Consider the following 22,564-nt stretch of genomic DNA (forward strand, 5'->3'; position numbering starts at 1 on the left):
GGGCAAATTCTCAGTCATTATTGCTTCAAATATTTCTTCTGTTCTTTTTACTTTTTCTTTTCCTTCTAATATTCCCATTACACATATGTTACACTTCTGTACTTGTCCCATAGATCTTGGGTATTCTGTTCTGGTTTTTTTTCCCCAGTCTTTTTTTGCTTTGCTTGTCAGTTTTTGAAATTTCTATTGACCTATCCTCAATCTCAGAGATTCTTTTCTCAGCTGTGTCCAGTCTACTGGTGAGTCCATCAAAGGCATTCTTCAATTCTATTACAGTGTTTTTGATCTGTAGCATTTATTTTTATTATTTCTTAGAATTTCCATCTTTCTGCTTTCATTACCCATCTGTTCTTGCCTGTTGTATACTTTTAACATTAGAATCCTTAGTATATTAATCGTAGTTGTTTTAAATTTGCTATCTGATAATTCAACATTGACTTATCTGCATCTGCTTCTGATGCTGGCTATGTCACTTCAAACTGTTTTTTGCCTTTTAATATGCGTTATAATTTTTGGTGGCAAGGTGAACATGATGTACTGGGTAAAAGGAGCTGTGGTAAATAGGCCTTTAATAGTCTAGTGGTAAGGTGTGTGGGATAGTGGAGGCATTGTGTAGTCCAATGATTAGGTCTCAGTCCTGGGCTTTGAACTTCACAAGTGCTTGTCTTTTTTTTTTCACCCCCTTTGGTGGTGCAGGATGGCTAAAGGGGGCTGGAGTTAGATATTTCTCTTCTCCCACATGGAAGGCTAGAGCAGGCTGGATTTGGATATTTCCGTTTCCCCAGGTTAGTTAGGTCCTGAAAAAACCCCAATAGGTAAGGGTCTGGTAAAATAGTTTCTGTTTAGGATAGGCCTAGTAGAGAAGAACTGAAGGCTCTGGCATATTTCAAAATGGTTGCTTTTTTCCTCTCACAGCCTTAAGCACAAGGGGGTTTTTCTCCAGTCTTCACTGTGAGAACCTGGTAGAGTTCTTGGAGGTAAACTCACAAAAGTATGTCTCCCTCCCCCATGACTGGATCCCCCTAGAGTTTTTCTCTCTCAGGCTTGTTCACAGTGAGGCTCCATGAATTCATCAATTACAGCTCATGTTTGCCTCCCCTGGCATTGGTTCTTGAGGAGGTTTCTGCTCTGGTAAGTTGTGATTCTTTGTATTCACCTGTCTCTCCAAATTTGGGACAGTAGTTTGCCCTGTAACCTCACTTCTCTGAGGGATCTAAGAAGAGTTATTGATTTTCAGTTTGTTCAGCTTTTTATTTGTTGTTAGGATGAGTGGTGACTTCTAAGCTCCTTACATGCCAGACTGGAAACTGAACTATCCTCTACCTTTTTAAGAAAGTGCTCTCAGTTGTCACATTTAAAGAAGCACATACTGACAGTTTTTCTGAGGCCATGAATGGACAAGCTTTAAAAAAATTATTCAAAGAAGAGAAGCCAATGATTTATGTTAATATTTGTATGCCTCGCTAATATGGTTGTAAATAAAAAATTTTTAACATCCGTTGTGCGTCGTGAGGCATAACCACCTCTACTCACTTGGAACGTTTTCATTTTCTACCTGCAGCTCCTCTTTTACACTTTAAAAATATGATGTGAATATAGCTCAGAAGAGGAGTGAAGGCCCTTTTAGTTATCCAAATCTGCATTTCCTGTTAACTGCTTTTTACTCTGTATGTGAGGGTCCCTACATTCAGAGATTTCTGAAGGGAGGAAATTAAACCTTTCTCACTAGGGAAAATTCAGCTCTTAGAAAGTGGTTAATGTTGCTGAAGTTGAACATGGACCTGCTGTTATTAATAGGGAAATTGCTGGTAATTGTAATGTTTTTAAGTATTACATCAGAATTTCCCTATGGCATTTGAAAATCAGAGTGGTTGTTGATACTTCCCAAAACAGTCCCCTGATGCATTAGGAGATAGTTCTGCAAGTTTTGAATATAAAAAGTTCCTTGAGGGGCCGGGCCCGGTGTTGCAGTGGTTAAGTTTGCACGCTCTGCTTCGGACAGCTGGGGTTCACAGGTTTGGATCCCAGGCACGGAGCACCTCTTATTAAGCTGCGCTGTAGCAGGCATGCCACCTAAAATAGAGGAAAATGGGCGCAGATGTTAGCTCAGCCAATCTTCCTCAGCAAAAAGAAGAGGATTGGCAACAGATGTTAGCTCAGGGCTAATGTTCCTCACCAAAAAAAAAAAAAAAAAAAAGTTCCTTGAACAACAGTTTGGATATTTCTGTTCCCAATTCATCTCCCTACTGAAACTTTTACATAAGAATGACATGTATTTTGAGGAGAAACCACAAATTTCTATTCTATTTTCATTAATTCACAGTATATGATCAGGGTCCATTGGATCCAATTTTAGTTTTTGAGTTTCTTTTTGTGTAGTTTTAACTATATGTAAAGATTGATATTTCATCTTGATTTTTATTATTATTAGAGGTCTTCAAAAGAACAAGGAGGAAGACTTTTTTTTGTTTGTTTGTTTTTTGTTTTGTGAACTTAATCACCGGGCCTGCCCCAGAAAGATTTTTTTTTGATACTACAAAACTTACTCTATCTTATAATTACTCTCAGGTTCCACTGGGCTCTTTTATAAATCTAAAATACATTATGGGATTTCAATGATCTTTTTTTTCCTATATCTTGAAATATTTTGCTATTTTATCATTACTCATCAGTTCTTCCCAACTATGTTAAAAAGATTAAAATAATTATTTATTCAAATGGAAGAATGATGAAATCACTTAAAAAGATGATACAATAGTGGAATATATCATCAAAAACTATTTTTCCTGGTATTCTAAGGGTTAGATCTCTCTTTCTCTCCCCGCACCCCCCCACACTCCCCACACAATGTCTTTATTAGATAAAACGGAAGAGAATATTGTTGATTATCTATTATTTACCATTGTTTTAGGAGCTTTATTTACATAGATTATATTATTTAAATCTCACAATATAGCAATAAGGTAATAATTATTACTCCTGGTTTACCAATAAAGAAACTGAGGGTCTGAGAACATATACAGTGTTTTATATCTTGCACTATCTAGTTTAGTAGCTTATACCATGTAAATGTTCTATGTATTTTAATTAATAAATTATATTAATTTGTTTAGGTAAAATATATATTTCAGATCCATATAAGATTTTGAAGTATAATACATGTACATTTATTAATTATGAAAAAATTACTGAGCACCTACTGCATATAAAACATGGTCCCTGCCTTGAAGACACATTCTAGTCTTGCAGAGTGCTTAGACATATGGAGAAGTAACCATAACCCAAGGAAGAAAGTTCCATGACCTAAGATGACTATAGATTTGCAAAAGAGGTGGATATTTCTCCTAGTTGGAGGATTCATCTGTGATGGTGGGTGGTCTTGTACATTCATCAGTGGAGAGAAAGGGTATTCCAGAAGAAGGGATTATTTCAAGCACGCAGCTGAACGTTGGAAACAGGGCAGTTTACATGCAGCCAGCCAATTGTAGGTATAAATATAATAACCTGGTCTTCTGGAGATCTGTGTTTTATGCCAATAATTTTTTTTACTGCAAAATTTGCTTTTATATAGCAAGCATTTATTTACTCTTATATTCATGAATATTTATTCTTTTTGTTTGTTTTACATGGTCATTGTGAAGTATAGTCTTATAATGATAAATTAAATTTCTAGGTAGGGGCCGGCCCTGTGGCTTAGCGATTAAGTGCGCATGCTCTGCTACTGGCGGCCCGGGTTCGGATCCTGGGCGCACACCGACGCACTGCTTCTCCGGCCGTGCTGAGGCGGCGTCCCACATGCAGCAACTAGAAGGATGTGCAACTATGACATACAACTATCTACTGGGGCTTTGGGGAAAAACGGAGGAGGACTGGCAATAGATGTTAGCTCAGAGCCGGTCTTCCTTAGCCAAAAGAGGAGGATTAGCATGGATGTTAGCTCAGGGCTGATCTTGCTCACAAAAAAAAAAAAAAAAAAAAAAATTTCTGGGTATTTTTCTTTAATGTTAAATGTAACACTAAAACTTTATTATTAATATCCATATCCATTAATATCTTTCAATTTTTCATTACCACAATATTAAGGTTTATAAACATATCTATGAATAAATATTTATGTATAACCTATTCAGCTATGGGATTCTAGATTGAACATTTTTTTAAAAATCCACTGGTTTTGCCAATAATTTTTACTAACACACACACACATATATACTTTTGCACATATCAAAATGAAATGTTGAAGTAATTTTCTATATTCTATTTGGTTATAGTCCTCATTCTTGCTGAGTCTTTCTCTGAGGCACTGTTGGCAGCTCAGGGGTCCCAGGTGGAGGCAGCAGACATAAAGATTAGGGATTTGTAGTCACATGATCTGGCCCCACTGCGTGACCTCAGGCAGGGTGTTTAACTTATCTTAGCCTCAACTTCCTCAGCTGTGAAGTAGGAATGGACTACCTACCTTGCGAGATTATCATGATGATTAAATAAGGTATTGTCCATATAAAGTTTTTATCCCATGTCTGGCATGTAGTAGATGTGCAAGTAGAAGTAGCTGGGATTTAATTCCAGATCCTATATGCTCTAGAACACAGAAGCTGACCAGAACCTGGAAATCAGATATGCTAGATGCTAACTCGAGGATGTCCAACCAACCAATCAGATTTAAGGGAGGATGCTTGTCAAATAAGTATATGAATTTCTGATGTTATTACTTTTGGATTACTTTATTCTACTCAACTCTGGGGAGCTGAGCATTTTGATCAAAAGAACCGTTGAAAACACATATCAGAGTATGAGAAAGTAGAAAATTCTAATTGTGTAATGTTGCATTTATTTGAACAGGAGCATAGGCACTTTTTTGAAGCAGCCATACTTTATTGTCTTACAGATAAATCCAAAGCAGATGTCAAAGTTTCTGTGTTGGCCAAGAAAAGGGTAAGATCAAGTTTTATTATATAAAATATACAGACTTCAAATTCCATTTAATGCTATTTTTTAAAAGAAAATTAAATTAATATTTAAAAGCAAATGACATATAATCAACTTTTTCTTCTAAATGTTAGTTGAGTATATGTTTCCTTTTATAGGTTGACACTAGAAATTTAATATTTATGGTTACTTATATCAGTGTTACCAGAAATTAGAACAATAGAATACTATGTTAAATAAACAACTGCTTTTATTTAAATTATATTTCATGTACATACTCACATACTAAATTATTTTATTTTTTGTATACTGTGTTATTGTAATGTGTGCAATCTCGTGGAAAATTTAAATAATTAAAATTCACAGCTTCATATGGACTTTACCTTAAAGTTAAGTAGAGAACTACATCAGCCATTTGTATTACATCTAAACATAGAATCTGTTTAATAAAAATTTGTAAATTCAATAGCATTTTAAAAGAATTTTCAAAATTTAACACATCATTCTGTATATTGTATACAGAGAGATGGTTAACTCTACTTACTGTCAGAACTATGATTGCGATAGGATGAACCTTGACATTCTCCTCAAGTGAAAATATTCTTAACAGGATGCCACTGAAAAAGAGAGTCAATGCTCAAAAGAAATTCTTCTGGACAAATAATATATTGGTGTCATGAGAAAAAGAATTATGATTGAAAGAAAAGCCTATCCCTGTGGTATTTCCTGTGTTGAATGGTTAGGTTGGTGCTGGGTGGACCCAGGAAAGGTTGAGTATAACCTGGGGGAACAGAAAAGGATGTTGGACGTGAACCTATGGATGTACAGGTGATGAAGTGAACGTCATTTTTGTATTCTGAATATGGATATTTTATGAGTCCTTTTAAAATCAGATTTTATTTTATCCTTTTGTTTTTCGGCTTGTAAAAGAAATCTGGACTTCTCACTGGCTAAATAATGTTGATGCGCCTTTGCAGAGAGGAATTCAATATCATAGAATACAAGGTTGCCCTTTAAAAAAGAAAGGAAATAGGACTTGTGTATATGTCTGAAGATTTGGACAGGAATATGTGAGCTAGTGCAGGATTGTTAATGTGAATGGAATTGTTTATTTCAGTCTCTGCTAAAGGATATTTAGAATCAAAGTTGATAAAGATAATAATAACTAACATTTCTATATATTGCTTTATTTTTACCAGTGAGTCTCAATGAAGGTGGTACTGTCTCTAGGACAGTGCTATTCAAAGTGTGGTCCATGGACCAAAGCTGGTCTATGAACTATTTATTGTTGGTCTGCAGTGAAATAAAAGCAAAAAATGAGAGTAACCATTTAGAAACTTGTATAGTAGTGTGATAGAGTAATTTTTGTCTGTTGAATGTAATAATAAAATGAAACATATTTTGTGTGTCTTTGTTTTTTATTTCATTTTTTTCCTAGTAACTGTTGTTTTTAAAATTTTATAAAAGTATAGATCTTGGACAGATTGAGGGGAAAAACTGGTCCTTTTACCACAGATAGTTTGAGAGACACTATCTTATGGGATAATTTAGGAATTTATGGACGTGTTTTGGGCGTCAGTAATTTGGGAGAATACAAGGCATTTTATTGGACAAAGGTAAAGGACATTAGGTATCTTGCAATGCATGGAACAGAGCTGTATATAAGAACTGTGCAACATTTGGCATGACTTTTGAGCGTACTGCTGGACTCAACAAACTACAAATATAATTGTGTAGTGACTTAATACAAAATCATACTGAAACACAACACATTAAATAAAAAGCCAAAGAATTTAGAAGGCATATTATTATGGAGAGGGAAGCTGAAATGGAATACATACACTGTTCTCAAAATTATTGAATAATTTACTTATTTTCTACTCAGTATATTATAATATTTTCAACTATATATTTAACTGTAAAATGTAGAAGTGCAGATACTGAGAAACCATGGAAAACATTTACAAATATGTAACAGGAAATTTGAGGTGCCTTTTAACAGTCTTAAAATCAAATATTACAAAATTAATAAATACATGAAATGTATTTATCTCATTGAATTTTAAAAAATAAACATTTAGAAATATTTCATAGTATTGCTACCCTTTATATTTGTAAATATTTTAGAATAATGATAAGAAATCTATGTTCTAAACATTACATATGGAAATTATTTTTGATAGCCTGTCGTTTTCCAGTTTTACTCTGATATTGTCCCCAAAAGTCTGTCTTAAAATTCTTATTACATCTTATATTATTGCTTCAGTTTCCAATGTATCATCAAGATGTTCTTCCTCATCTATTGAAAGTTATGGTCAAGTTCTTTGCAAGTACTAGAGACTGAATGTGTGCCCTAATATGTTGTGGGATTTCAAGAAAGGAGATGTGTTTTCTGTGGTATTTTGCTATTAAGTCATCCCATGTCACAGCATAGGGAATTATTTTCTCCATAGGGAATTATTTTGCCAAGCTCATTTAGGATAATATTATACTTCTCATTTTCTATACTTGGACAATCTATAATTTATTTTGGAATATTATCTCTATTTCAATTAAGATTAGTTTATTTTCTCGTCATATGCAAATGTCTGATCTGTTACTACTTAACCTAAAAGTAGTTTCTATCCTTGTGTCCACCACTACTTCTGCAGGTAAATTTTCCTATAGATCCTATACAGAATGAGTTTGACCATCTTAGTTCACTTGTATCCAAACTTATTCATGATAAGGATGACTAGCATTTATCTTATTGATTATCTCTTCAATGTAGCTGTTCCCAAGCTTATACACATATAAATACATTTTATTTTTTTATAAATATATTTTCTTTTATTTCTCTTTCATATTACAGTTATAGTTTTTTGAAATTATTCCTGTAGTCAGATGTATTAATTAGAGTACAGCTTATAATGCTATAACAAGGAGATTCCAAATTATAGTAAGTCATACAAGATAGAAGTTTATCTCTTTATCGTACACCTGACCAAAGGTGAGCCAGTGATCCAGAGTGGGAGGAGGCCTTGCCCCACAAGATCATCCAGACTCCCAAGTTCTTTCTGTCTTATTATTATGCCAACCCCTAGAGTGTGGTCCTCATCCATGTGGTCAAAAGTTGATTGCACTGTCATATCTACATTCTGGCCCATGGAAAGAAGTAAAGTGGAAAAGAAGTGCAAACAGCTTGCTGAATAAGAAAACATGAACTTGAAGCTGCATGTGTCACTTCTCTCACACCTCACTGGCAAAATTTAGTAACATGGCCATACCCAGTGGCAAAAGGAAAGAGAGGAATATAGCTCCTGACTGGGCCAGCTTAGGGGGAGGGTTCTAAAAGGGATTGCTAAAAGGGTTTAGAATTTAGGATTGCTAAAAGGAAGAAGAGGAGCCTAGATACCAGGTTACAGTTAAATGGTCTAAGGGTTTCATTTCAAGATAGAGAATGGTATGTTTCAAAGTATTTGTTAAAAAACGGAGTCATTAGGTCTGATAGAGTTGAGAAATGCTAACAGACTGTTTAATTTGGACCTCACAATACCAGCGGGAAATAGGTATTACCATAATTGTTCTTACAGTGAAACTGCCACAGAGATATTAAGTGACTAACAGGAGTGTCAGAGCCAAGGTAGGAATCAAGTTCTGATATCGACAATACCACAGCTTCCCTTAACACTTCTTTGGCTTTCTAAATCACTTTAGTATTTTTGAGATACTAAATTACTTTTTAGTATCCTTTTTTATTATCTAAATCGCTTAGTGTATTTGACTCTTAAATAATCTTGAACTTCATGCTTATGAATAGGCACAACCCTAGCTTTAAAACAATTCTTCATCTGTAGAGTACTTTCAGATTACAAAGCATTTCCACAAACATAATCTTTCACTTCAGAGCCTTGGGAAGAAAGCAGAGCAGGCATTATCATCATCATCTGACAAAGATCATTTATAATTAGAGAAATTAAGGAATTTGCCATAGCCACAGTACTCCTTAGGTACTTTTATTTATTCTTAATTTTTTTTAGTGCCTCTTAAAGTATTTAGCAAGCTAGCCCCTTTTGGGTTTGAGTGTTAATTTCACTTAATAAGGTTGCTTTTATTTTTCTGTACGTTTTGGGTCTGTGGATAGTGAACACAATATTTTTTAACGACAGAACTGTTTTATATAAAACACTATAGATGAACAAAAGAAGGCTATTGGTGTGAAAGCAAAAGATAGTGTGATGTGCCTACTAAGTGCCAGGCAGCCAGCCCTGGTGGCCTAGTGGTTAAGATTCGGAACTCACACTGCCTTGCTCTGGGTTCATTTTCCAGTCAGGGAACCATACCTGTTGTGGCATGCCATGGCAGCTGCGTTTTGCTGTGATGCTGAAAGCTGTGCCACCAGTATTTCAAATACCAGCAGAGTCACCCATGGTGGACAGGTTTTGGCAGAGCTTCCAGACTAAGACAGACTAGGAAAAAAGACCTGGCCACTCACTTCTGAAGAGATTGGCCATGAAAACCCTATGAATAGCAGTGGAGCATTGTCTGATATAGCACTGGAAGAGAGAGGATGGTGCAAAAAGACGAGGCAGGGTTCCGCTCTTCTGTACACAGGGTCTCTAGGAGCCTGAATTGACTTGACGGCACTAATGACAAAGCACCAGGCACTACACCTATGTTATTTCATTTAATTCCAGCAACATTTATGTGAGATATTCATTATTATCTCTGGTTCACAAATTAAGAAAATAAGCATATGAATGTTCACTACTGCCAAAAACACAATATAAAGATGGATGATAAAGTATAATTGCCTCTACAGCCCTTCATCCTGAGTTGCAAATCTTAACAGTCTGTATTTTATTTATTTATGTAAACAAAGGTGTGTATGTACATGTATAAATGTTTTGTGATTGTTTTGTTTTTACAAAATGAGAACTTATTATATATGTTATTCTGTAGGTTTAACTACTTAGATTAACAGGTACAGATCTGTTGTCAACCTTTTGCATAGCATACCTAAATCACAGTTTTAGTCGCCTAGTCCTATATTGATGAAGATGTGAGTGTTTTCAAGATGCAGTTGTGGTTTGGTAACTTCTACAAGAAATACTTTAATAGACATCCTTGTACATATATCTTTAAATACTGTGCCATTATTTCTATAGGCTAAATTTCCAAAGTGGGATTGCTAGATCAAAGCTAACCGCAGTGTCACCTGCCTCCCTTGAATCATGAGAGGACCTTGAGGAGTAAGTTGTTAAAGTTATGCATTGGCTTTTGTTGAGTTGTAGTGGCAATTGCTGCCACCTCTTTGAACCAAGATGTAAGAATGTTGTCGCCTTAGATACCATTTCTAAGTGCCTACTAGGAGTGCGTTTCTAGCGTCAAGTAAGAGAGCTCTATCTACAAGCTTCTATTGTTCCGGTAGCCACCCTCCTTCAGCTCTTCAGCTATGTGGCTACCTGTTAGGATAGAAGTGAACAGGATAGGTGTACCTACCTGACCACTGGCAACAGTCTGAATGAAAGAGACTCTGAATAAGTTACATTAACCTCTCTGAGTCTCACTTGATAAAAAGAAGGGGAAGATCTAGATTGTCTCTAAGTCCCTTCTCGCTCTAATATTCCATGAACTATAAAATATTTATAACAGCTCAGTAAGTACTTTCGGAATGTTGAGGACTTGTGCAAACCAGAGTAAATGTCTGAGTCAATTGCTCCTAGAAATAAAGAAATAAAAGTAAAGAAATAAGGAATAAAATAGTGTACCAGGAGGGTGGGCAGAGTAGCTGATGGTGTTGCCTGTCATAGATTCTGAAAGATGTTTGAATATATATACAAATATTCAGAAAACAGCATATTGTGGTGGAGAGAGTACAAACTTATAAATGATCCAAATCTGCCTTCCAGAGTAGTTCTTCTACTTAGTTGTTGTGTGACCTTAAGCAAGTTAACACCTTGGCGCCTCATTTAATTAATCTCTGAATTGGGAACAATAATAATTACCTTGTATGATTGTTGTAAAGGTTAATAGGGTAAGCAATTATAATAGCTTTTAGTTACTGTATTTTAGTAGGTACTTGCTTAATAAATATGCTGATACTTTTCTCTATAATTTCTCCTTAGAAAAAAATAGGAAGTAAGGATTTAAGAACATTTAAAATTCTCAGATTTATAATAGTATCAGAGTTCTGTTAAATAGTTAAGATTATATAAAAGTCTTTTTTTAAAGTCCCACATTTTAATCATGATTTACTTTTTTCAAAGTAGTATAAGAACATGATATTTGGAAGATAGAATTTTTTAAATCATCCAAAATCCATCACCTTAATTATACTACATTTTATTAATTTAATGCATTCGTTTATAGTCATTTTTATATACCTATGTTTATTTGCATAGTTTCAATCATTGAATAATGTGCCATTAATGTTTTCATTTACATATTATATCACAAACCTTTTCCATGTTGTTTTATAGTTTTTATTACTTTTAAGAGATTTTTTTTAAAATCAGAGAAGTAGCATTGTGAGAAAAAACAAAGTTACAGATGTAAGTTTTTTTCCCACCTGTAATTTCAGTCCTAAAAGGAAAACTACTGTTAATAATTTTATATATTTATATATATATATAAATATATATGTACAAATAAATGTTTATGAACAAACAAAATATAACATTTGTATGTATAAGTAAATATACTTTATTAATGTAAATGGAATGAATTAAACTACTTTTTTCACTTAATAATATACTGGGGACATCTTTTCAGGTCTAAAATCTACCAGATCCTAAGTGACAGCATAGCATTTTATTTTATGGAAGTGTCTTAATTTATTGAATAATCTTCTGGACAGTTTAGGTTGGCTCTGGATGTGCAAAATTACAAATAAAAATGCAGCAACATTATTTTACACAAATCTCTTGGAATGTTTGTGTAAATATTTCTATAGGGAAAATTACTAGAAGTGGGCTTGCTGGTTCAAAGACTAGGCACATTTTAAATTTTGCCAAATTACTAAACATCTCCCATCAAAAAAATCCCCCAACATTATTGAATGAATTGCAATCCTATCACTAGTGCAAGAGAATTTCTAGACTGCCTTAGCTTGCCAATTCTAGCCATTAAAAGGTTTTATTCTTTATAATTTGTTTTATTTTATTTTAATTATAAAACAAATATATGCTAGGGGAAAAAAAATCAAGAAATACAAAAGGATGTAACCTGGAAAGTTCAAGTCATTTTCTTCCCCCATTACCCTACCTCCAACATTTCACTATTTCAAAATCTGGAAATAAGCATCCTTGTGAATACATTTTTGCACACTTGTGCGCATGTTTCAGCAGAATAATTCCTTGAAGTGAGTTTGCTGGGGTAAAGTGTGTGAGCATTTAAAATTTGGTCACATACAAGGAAAGACTGAGAAATTGTTACAGATTGAAGGGGACTAAGGAGGCATAGCAACCAAATGTAATGTGAGATTCTAGTTTGGATCCTGAAACAGAAAAAGGGCATCAGTGGAAAAACTGTTGAAATTTGAATTAGGTCTTTAGTTTAGTTAACAGTGTCGTAGCAATGTTAATTTCCTGGTTTGATAATTATATTATGATTATGTAAGATGTTAACATTAGGGGAAGGTGGTTGAAGGATATATGGGAACTCTCTTGTGCTGTTCATGCAACTTTCTGTAAATCTAAAATTATTTCAAAATAAAAGTTAAAAATTTTAGTCAAGTATTGCGAAATTGCTCTTAAAAACAGTTATACCTGAATACTCCTACCAAGACTTTTCCCACTCCCTTGCCAGCTTTAGATATCACCAGTCTTTCCATATTTGCCAATATTTAAAAAGAGAAAAATATTTCATTGTTACTTTAATTTGCTGTTACTTATTTTTGACGTCAGTGAGGTTAAGCACTTTTTATATATTTATTGGACATTATATTTCTTCTGAAAACTGTCTGTGCATGCCCTTGCCCATTTCCTCCATGGGCTTTTTTGGGTTGATTGATATGTAGGTGCTCTTTTTAGTTATTGAGTGTTAATACTTTGTCAATATGTTGCAAACATTTTGTCAGTTTTTCTTTTAAATTTTTTGTAGTTCTTTTCCTGCACTTATATAGTAAAATTTTTTCTTTTAGGGCTTTAGGGCTTTTGTGACCTGCTTAAAAAGACTGCCCTTTCGTTAAAACAAAATATGTTATGATTCTCTTAACCTTTTTCCTATTGCTACTGATAGCACTTTGATGAAAATCTTCATGAGTATAGCTTCCTCTCCCACCACATGTTTTGGATTGTTTCCTTAGGACAGTTCCCAGTAGAAGGATTACTAGGAAAGGGATGGGAACATATTGTCACGTTGTGCATGCATGTTGTCATGCAGATGCCACCATCATCGACAGGTCTTATAATAAAGATGTTGCTACAGTTTACATCATACTGTTGTTGTTGTTGCTGCTTAATTCACATTTCTTTGACTTAAGGTAAATTGTCTGTGTCTCAATTTTTAGTATTTTCTTACAAATTTTTATGAACTCTTTAAATATAACTAGTAGTAAAGATATCAATTCTTTGTCATAGTTTCTGTATATGCTTTTCCCAGTGTGTTGCATTTTTCCATTTTTTTTTCCTGGAAATATGGAAGTTATATATTAGTATGTGGTCAAATCTACATTTCTGAGCTTTTTGATTTATTTTATTACTTCTAATAATATAGACTTCTTCATAAATCGTAGTGCAGTGGAGTAAGGAGAAGGACATCTAGAGATAGACTGTTAGGTATGAATCCTGGCTCTATCACCTACTAGCAGTATGATCTTAAATTTAGCTGCTTAACTCTATAAGCTCTCAGTTTCCTCTTATTAAATGGGAAGAATGAAAGTATTATAAAATAAGATTGCTCTGACAATTTATGTAAAGCACACAGCACAGTGCTTGGAACATAGGAAACATTTCATAAATGTTAGCTCTTATTATGGGAGTATGAATTGAGTTTTACATGTGGTATGAGGATAGGGTATAAAAAAATTTATGCAACTTGCTAATGGTAAGGTTCAGGGCATGCTACCCCAAAATATGGCACCGTGGCATATTGAACATTTCAAGCTGAAGGAATTTGTGAAATGGCAGGTGCAGGAAGGACTTTCTGACCTTTCCCTGAAGCAGGTCATAAGAGCCTCATGTGAGAGGTGTCATCCCTATACCTGAAGGAAAGGTGCATTCTTATCTCCAAAGACAGAGGGACACCAAGAGGAATCGGAAGGAACAGGCTTGCTGTTTCCCACGGTTGACTACACTGAGCTCATACCCTTTCATGTCCTATCACATTTTCCCACGACGTTCCACTCTTCCTGAAACCTAGTATAAAAACTCTCAGGTTTACTGTTGCTTCGGGTCTTCATTTCCTTATGAAGGCTGCCCATCACATAAGACTTATATTAAATGAATTTGTATGCTTTTCTCTTGTTAATCTCTCTTTTGTTACAGGGGCCCCAACTGAGAACTTAGAAAGGTAGAAGAAAAAGACATTTTTCCTTCCATACACTAAGCAGTTATCCCAGTACCATTCATTGACTAATAAGTAATCTTTCTCTTCTTTACTGTTTTTTTAATCTTCTTTATAGTTTATAATAGGCCTTCTTCATAATATAACATATGACATTTGAACATGTCAAAATATCTATTTCTCTATCTATTCATTTATCTGGTCTTAAAAGGGATTCCAAATTGCTTTAATTACTGTTTCTCTATCTTTTTAATGTGTAGGTTAGTGATCCTTCATTACTCTAATTTTTCAAAAATTATTTTCATAGTTGTTGCCACTTTACTTTTACAATTACAATCTGTAATTGTAATATATATATATATTTGTTTTTTGTATAGTATAATGTTTTGACATTTTAAAAAACCTTTCTGGCTGGGGAGGGACTGCCCCTCCCAGGGCTAGCCATTTCTTAGAGATAGCAAAGGACACTTTTTTCATATGCAAACCAACCAATCCCAAACCCATATCCCCTAATTACTTTCTTATCAAACTCTCAAACACGAAGCCAATATTTCCCCTGCCCTAAATCATCCCAGGGCCAGGTACCAGGCAACTGGAGACCACCCCTCTAGACCAAAGCCCTCCAGAATTAATCAAACTAGCCAATACTAAACTGTTTACCCTACCTTACCTTGTCTTTCTCATGGAAACTCCAGTAAAGGCACAATTTAAGTAGTGGCACAATTTAAGAACACACAGATGAATTTTAGAATTATTTAGTCAAGTCTCAAGAACAATTTGGTTGAGATGATGATTGGTATTGTGGAAAATCTGTGTAGTAATTTAGGGGGAAATTTGTAATACTAAATACACCTGTGTAGAAACATAATTAGTCTATTCATTTTTCTTTAGGTTTTTCCATGTAGAATTTTATGTATTTCTAGTTAGGGCTATCCCAGGTACTTACTTGTTACTAATTGGAAAAGGATCACTTTTTCATTTTGCTTGTAATTTTTTTGGCATATATATATATATAAATTATGTGTGTATATATATCTTTTTTCTAACACTTTACTTTTATTAATGCCAAGAGTTTGAAAGACAAAATTAATGACCACTCTCTTGATTTATACATTTATGTTTATAGGAATTTAGGCTACTATATTTTCTGATGAAAAAATATTTTTCCCTGAAATTATTGCAAAAATTCTTCATAATAAGCAGGAAATTTTCATTAGCCAAATTGCAAGATAAGTTGCTTACATTTTATGACTAGATGTCTGGATATTTGTGTTAATTAATAAGCTTGCTTATTAATGTGAAATTCATGCGCCACAACTCACTTGATTCACTTAGCTTTATATGCATCTTTCCCCAAAGACAAATATTATAATAGATCCCTACTGCTGGCTTCTAGCCCCAGGCAGAGAGAAAGCTCAGAAAAGAATAGTAAGCAGAGAAGCCCTTGGGAAGAGTCACAGTCTTCACAAATCATTTCATTTCCTTTTGAATTTTATTTGTGGGTATCATTCACCTTACCATAGGCCAGTGTTTCCCAAACTTGAATCGTTCATGTATTCCATCACCATTTTGCCATTTTCTATAGTGTTAGTTACTATAATTTTCTTTCATTTGACTTAGCTTTTTCTTAATTTAATTTTTTTGAGGTAAAATTTAAACACAGTGAAATGCACAGATCTTAAGTGTAGAGTTTGATGCATTTTTCTTAAATGTATATACCCATGTAACTACCATCCAGATCAAAATAGAGAATATTTTCATCACCCCAAAAAGTCTCCTAACCAAAAATTTAGAATGTAAATATGATACTGGCTCAAGACAAGGTTGACATAAGGGAAGCCATATTGTAGAAAAGAAACCCTATTGTAACTTTGAATGACCTCTGACTAACTAACCCAGGTGGATATGCACCCTCTAGGAGATCTAACTGCTCTGTAGATTTTACCACCCCTGCTTGTGCATATACCTCCCAGCTGCGATATGATAACTTTGTTCTTTTGAGTTCCTTAGGAATGTGATGACTCCCGAACAGAGAGTCTATGCTGATAGCCATCATCATTGATAACTGAAAGATCAGTGTATAGGGCGTTGCTCGGGTCTCTGATGAATATCCAGTAAAACAAAAGACTATTAGGTACTAAGACCAGATGTCTGCCCCCACCTGGAGGTCAGATGGATGCCCCCACCCAGAGACCAGATGCCTCCCCCACCCGGAGACCAGCCCCCTATATAACTGTCCTGTAATCTTTGTTCTGTAAGATGGTTTTTTTCGGGCGTTAGTCAGCCGTCTTCCCTCTTGCTAGCAAGCTGTAATTAAAAGTCCTTTCTCTCCTATCACCTTGCATTGTGACTATTGACATGTCTTGTGGCAGGCAGACGACCCCCGCAGCCCCACCCTTTGGGCAGTAACAAATACACTCTTTTGATGTGTATTTGCATTTTTCAAATACATATAAATAAACATATATTAATATAGGTAATTGTCCATTTATTGCTTTAAATCATCAATGCAAACCTTAACATAGAAAGTTCTTTCCATACTAATTTCAATTACCCTGTTCTAAAAATCTGCAGAAAGAAACTGCCCCACTGCAAGGCAGTGGTATGGAACAGCCTTCCAGGGGAGTGATTTTTAAGAAGATACTCTTTAATAACTTAATAACTAAACCTGCCTGATTAGGTTCTGAGATTTACCTCTTTTATTTTGAATTGCAATCTTTAGGAATTGTATAGGTTAACTATTAGTAGTAAAATATTAAAATTAGACAAATTGGATTAATTGCTGATATCCAAAGACTTTTATATACCATTTATGAGAGCAAGCAAAGATCCCTTGATTCAGAGGACCTGTTTTCTGATGTGGATGATTGCGTTTGCTCCTTAAATTAAAGAAAGTCTACTTTGGGACTTGCATATTTGCTTAACTCTTTTTTTTGATTTGACTTTGATCTCGTTGTTCTCATACGATGAGAGGTGAGAGTGGAAGGAGCTGGGGAGTATAGGGGAAATGTGCCTCAGGGTGAGTATAGCAGAGTTGAAAACTCCTTTGTTCTTCCCTGGAGATAAAACAACAGTGTCCTAGTGTGAGAGCCATGCTGTTCTCCAGGTTCACAGGGCTTGCAGTGGGAGAGGTATTGGCTCACAGCTGGCCTGTACAGGGCAATTTTCCCATTCACAGGGCTGCTGGGCTGCCTGTTGTTGCTGGGTCGCAGGACTGAGGAGCTGCTGTAGAGGATGGACGTGGAGACAGGGATCAATGATGCCTTCCTAGGCCAGTGATTTGTCCCAGTGTGGTGATGTAGCTGAGAAAATTACAGTTTAATTATGCAGATCTGGTGCTTGGTAAACGGAAGTTCGTGTTTATCAGTAATTTTCTCTCTTGTCCTTAAGAGAGAAGGACAGAGATTTAGTAATTTGAGTTACCCTAATTACTAAAAAACAAACGAAAAGTATCATTTTTGAATGTCACCATTTATAATAATAGAAGTGTTGTATTAATTTTTGTTTTTCAGCAGATAATGCCCTTTTAAAAATTCACTCAAGATATTAATTCATTTGGAATTCAAGTTTAGTAATACTTAAAATCTAGTGTCACAGATTCCAGAAATTCAAAAGTTTTCCACCATAACTCTCCGTGTTTTCAATTCTGTATTTTAACTTTGAGCCAGAAGGCAATAAAGAGAATTCTACAAAATGCAATTGCTCTTTTGCTAAGAAACAAATACCTCTACAACTTGAGTCCCAATTATTACATGAAGTTTCCAGGTGTTGTCCTTTGTCATTTAGGACTAAAGTTTGTGTTATGCAGTATTTTTCAATTTATTTTGCTAATTATATTCATTACAAGTATAATCCTTTCTGTCTGATCCAGAGACACATAAGTCATGTCTCCAACGTCAAGCTACACAAGATGAATCTGAGTTTCTTCTGAAGTTTGGAATATTTTTCCTTTACCATTGTCTTCCTCATCCCATTCCATTAAGACCAAAAATATTATTAATCGATAGAGAGTAGCTATTGATATAACATACAATAGGAATTTGAATAATGAGTTTGCATTGTATGGATTGTAGCTATTGCACTAGATATTAAATGATCTTTCTATGCTTAATAGTAATAACTACTGTTTTCCTATTTGCAAAGGGAAAGTGTTATCATTGGAAAAAATACAATGTCAGTGAAAATTAGTAGAATTTACTTATAAGTTATTAGAATTCATCTATAATTTAAAATTTATAAACATTTGGCTTCTGCCCACAAGTCTTCCAACTTTTCATTTATGTTAGATAACACAAACCTATTTCCTTTCTTTGAAGATCTATTATTACTTTGTAAATCTTTAAAATTATAGTGACGAGGTGATATTTACCTTTATTTTTGCTTATGTATTTAATACCTTCACTTTGTTCCAAAAATAATTTGCTGTATCATGAAATGTGTATATTAGGTACACATCTTAAATCTGTACTCCCCCATATACTGAGATGGGGGAGATCATAGATCATCTAGATCATACAAAAGGGGATATATCTTCCATGTCCTTCCATGAATCTAGGTGCAAGAATGTCCTCCATTTCATACTCTGGAATCCTCAAGAGAGTTGATGTAAAGACTTGGATCCAGATAAATTTTTTTGTGTGTGTGTGAGGAAGATCAGCCCTGAGCTAACATCTGCCAATCCTCCTCTTTTTGCTGAGGAAGACTGGCCCTGGGCTAACATCTGTGCCCATCTTCCTCCACTTTATATGGGACGCCGCCACAGCATGGCTTGCCAAGCAGTGCGTCGGTGCGCACCCGGGATCCGAACCGGTGAACCCCGGGCTGCCGCAGCAGTGCGCGCACACTTAACCGCTTGCGCCACTGGGCCGGCCTCCAGATAAAATTTTAAAAGAATAATCTTTCTTTTTTTTTTTTGATTGTGCTATTGTGTAGAGTCTGTCTATTCCTATGTAGGAGAGAGATCATTTTCTTTTGCATAATGCTGAGGATAATCACTCAGAACATTTGACAGCGATCCATGGGTTTGAAGAATCAGGCTGGTTATCCTTACTATTCAAGTTGATGGAGAGAAAAATGGTAAAACAGATAATGAAGCTCTCAACATTCATTCTTTTGTCCAGAAAAGTGTGTAACATGGATACTATAACCACTGAATGTTCTCTGTGCATCAGCTTTTTAAAATTTAATTGGAATATGTAGATTCTAGAAAGTCTTCCTTAGAAACCTTATCTTCTCCCAGCATTCTTCTTGTTAAAATATGCAGTGACTTTAGGAAAAACTATACACAAATAGAAATTGTTCTCAGCAGACTTGGATTTTTAGAGAGTCTCCAGTTAGAGGTCAAATAATCTAATTTACTGGCTCCATTCAATCAGATAAACAACTATAACATAAGTTCTGCTTTTCATGGGGATCCTTCCTCCCTAGACACTCTGTTTCAACTAGCCATTAGTATTCTTATGCTCTTTATAGATATGGGTGAAATCTGTGCTATTAAAAGAAAAAAAAACCTTCCTGAATTTCTATGTTCTATCCCTGCTATAGATAATTTAAAAATTATCAGTGAAGTACATAATCATAGAGTTTCTTGAAGTGTTCTGTTATTTCTATCCTCAGCCAGGACTGGGAGGTGTTAATAGAAGGCCTTTCATGCCTTCTGTTTAAGGTGGTCTAGTGGTCAACTTCTGTTTTTAGGGGAAATACTCTCCTGTCTCATCTCACTGCTTGAATACACACTCCAGTGTTTTCTCTGGTAAGCCCCTCAAAGCAGAGAAATCCACAGTGCTTTATTGTGAACTTACACATGGCTGAAGAGATAGTGCAGGGGACAGCAAGATATCTATAAATCATATTGCCGGGGACTAATCTCTGATTTTGTCCTCCAGATCTCCTGGGAATAAGAACTCTACTAAAGATTGACTAGACTGGAGCATATGGTAATTGACATTTATGTAAGAAACACTAGATTTGTATTCTTTCTGTTGAAATCATGTTTAAAATAGTGCTAGAAAATGATCATTTCAGCCTTCCCCCTTTTCAAAGAACTGTTAAAAACAATCATTATCTAGGCCTGAAGACTTACCTTTGTTATTTGTGCTCTCCAGATACTCAGATTAAGTATTAACCATCATTTACAATGCTTCATAAAACTAGTTTTCATCCTTATTCTAAGCATTTTTTCCCAGCAGATTTTCCAAAGGGAAATGAGAATATTGGCTTTTCCTTCTGTGTGATAACTTTTGACAAGGATTGTGTACATTATTTAAGGCACAGTTTCACTTTTGGAAATTCTGTCAAAGTAGGCAGCTCTTTAGTGATTATTGACTGACAATTACTCTCAAAAGAGGATTACAAAGCACATTTATGTCTTATATGAGCATAAAATGCTGAATCAAAATTTTATGCCCTCAGATTTAATGCAGCTAACAAACTTGTTCTTCTTGCTTAAAAATAAAAATATTTTTATGTAGATGAATAGTGACTTAAGGAAATAGGCAATGTCAAGTTAGTTTATACAGATTATAGAAATCTGTTGTAAACACAGTTCTTATGGATTTTCTATCCTTTACAATTAAAGCCAGTTATCTCAGTTGTCATTCTAGTCAGCAATCCTAATTATCATTAAATATATATAGAGATATTTTTCAGTAAATGGCATGTGCTGTCTATACGTATACTTCTTTGTTTTTTATATCCAACAAAAAAAGAATTAATACTTGTTTTGATTTCTTTAAAATCAATGACATTTATGTAACGTTATATTTGTGTGGGTGGGTGTGGGCTAGACCAGTGCCTAGAGCAACCTGAATAGCTTATTTAAATACAGATTCCTCGGTCCCACTCTTAGAATTTCTGATTCAGTAGGCCTAGGGTGGACATGAGCATTTGCATTTCTGACAAACTCTCGGGTGTTGCTGATTCTGTCACATTGTGGCCCTTACTCTGAATAGCACTGGGCTAAACAACACAGGAAGAGAAGCAAAAGAGATGGAACAGAGAAAGATTATAGTAAATACTTGTAGTGGGTTGAATGGTAGCCCCCAAAAGTGCACCAGAAACCTCAAAATGTGACCTTATTTGGAATAAGGATCTTTGCAGATGTAATGAAGGTGAGGATTTTGAGATGAGATTGTGGTTCAATGATGAATGTCCAGACTTCTGTCCTACAGAACTGTAAGATAATAAGTTTCGGGTGCTTTACCAAGTTTGTGATAATTTGTTTTGGAGCCTTGGGAAACTAATACTCTACCAAAGTCCGACCATACGAAAGTGCCAAGTTCCCTCTGTCATATGGTCTAAGGAAAAAGGACAGAATTCTGACACTGGCCCAGTGAACTAATATAACAGGTTAAACAATAATTGAACATCAACTAATTGCCAAGCACTGTTAGATACTTTCTGGTATGTTATTTAATTTAATCTTCCTCCAAATGCTTTGAGGTAGTTATTTTTTTAGCATTGTTTAGCAAGAGAAGACCCTGAAATGCAGAATGGTCATTTAGTCAGAAAATATTTATTGTGTCTACTTTATGCCAGGTTCTTGCTAGATATTGGAATGGTCAGTGACTTACCAAAAGTGATATAGCTAGTAAGTGCCAGAGTTTGCATTCAAATCGTGATCTTGTCGTTCCAAATTCGGTGCTCTTCTCCATCATGTCATACTTTATCTACGGCTTGAAGCAGGAAAGCACAGGGCATTTTGGCAAATACTGACTCGTTCATTTTGGCTGTTATAGATATTTAACAGAGTAGAAAAGGAATTTATTATCTCCAAAACGAATCTCCCTGATTTATGGTAGCTGTTTAACAGTATTTCTTTCTATTAATACCTATAAAGTAGTTTGCACTTTGTTATCTTCGTCATTTCCCTTGTAGTAACCCTTTCACTTCATACTCAAATATGCAGATAATTTAAGCTGATCCTTACTAACAAGATAGTAATAATAGCTCTGCATTGTCTTTGGAGATGTAGATCAATGATTAGACGACAATATTTCTATATGCTTTTTTACCTTATTTACTTTTATGTATATATAAATAACAGTTCTGGAAAAAATATTTGAATATTACCTTGAAGTTGAAGATCACAAAAAGAAGACCACTTAGTCTTTAACATCATAATAATATGAATTCCCTGTTTCATACAAAC

General features: G+C 34.8%; 1 protein-coding gene across 1 annotated transcript in view; it reads left to right on the forward strand.

Moving 5' to 3' along the window:
- ZCWPW2 (zinc finger CW-type and PWWP domain containing 2) overlaps positions 1–22,564 on the forward strand; it is a 78,140-nt gene that overhangs the window by 41,100 nt on the left and 14,476 nt on the right. Inside the window, 1 exon segment of the mRNA XM_058554192.1 lies at positions 4,889–4,935. Within this exon segment, the coding sequence (XP_058410175.1) occupies positions 4,889–4,935 (47 nt within the window).

This window comes from Diceros bicornis, chromosome 2, assembly GCF_020826845.1.
Source record: "Diceros bicornis minor isolate mBicDic1 chromosome 2, mDicBic1.mat.cur, whole genome shotgun sequence".
In the NCBI taxonomy this organism is placed as follows: Eukaryota; Metazoa; Chordata; class Mammalia; order Perissodactyla; family Rhinocerotidae; genus Diceros; species Diceros bicornis.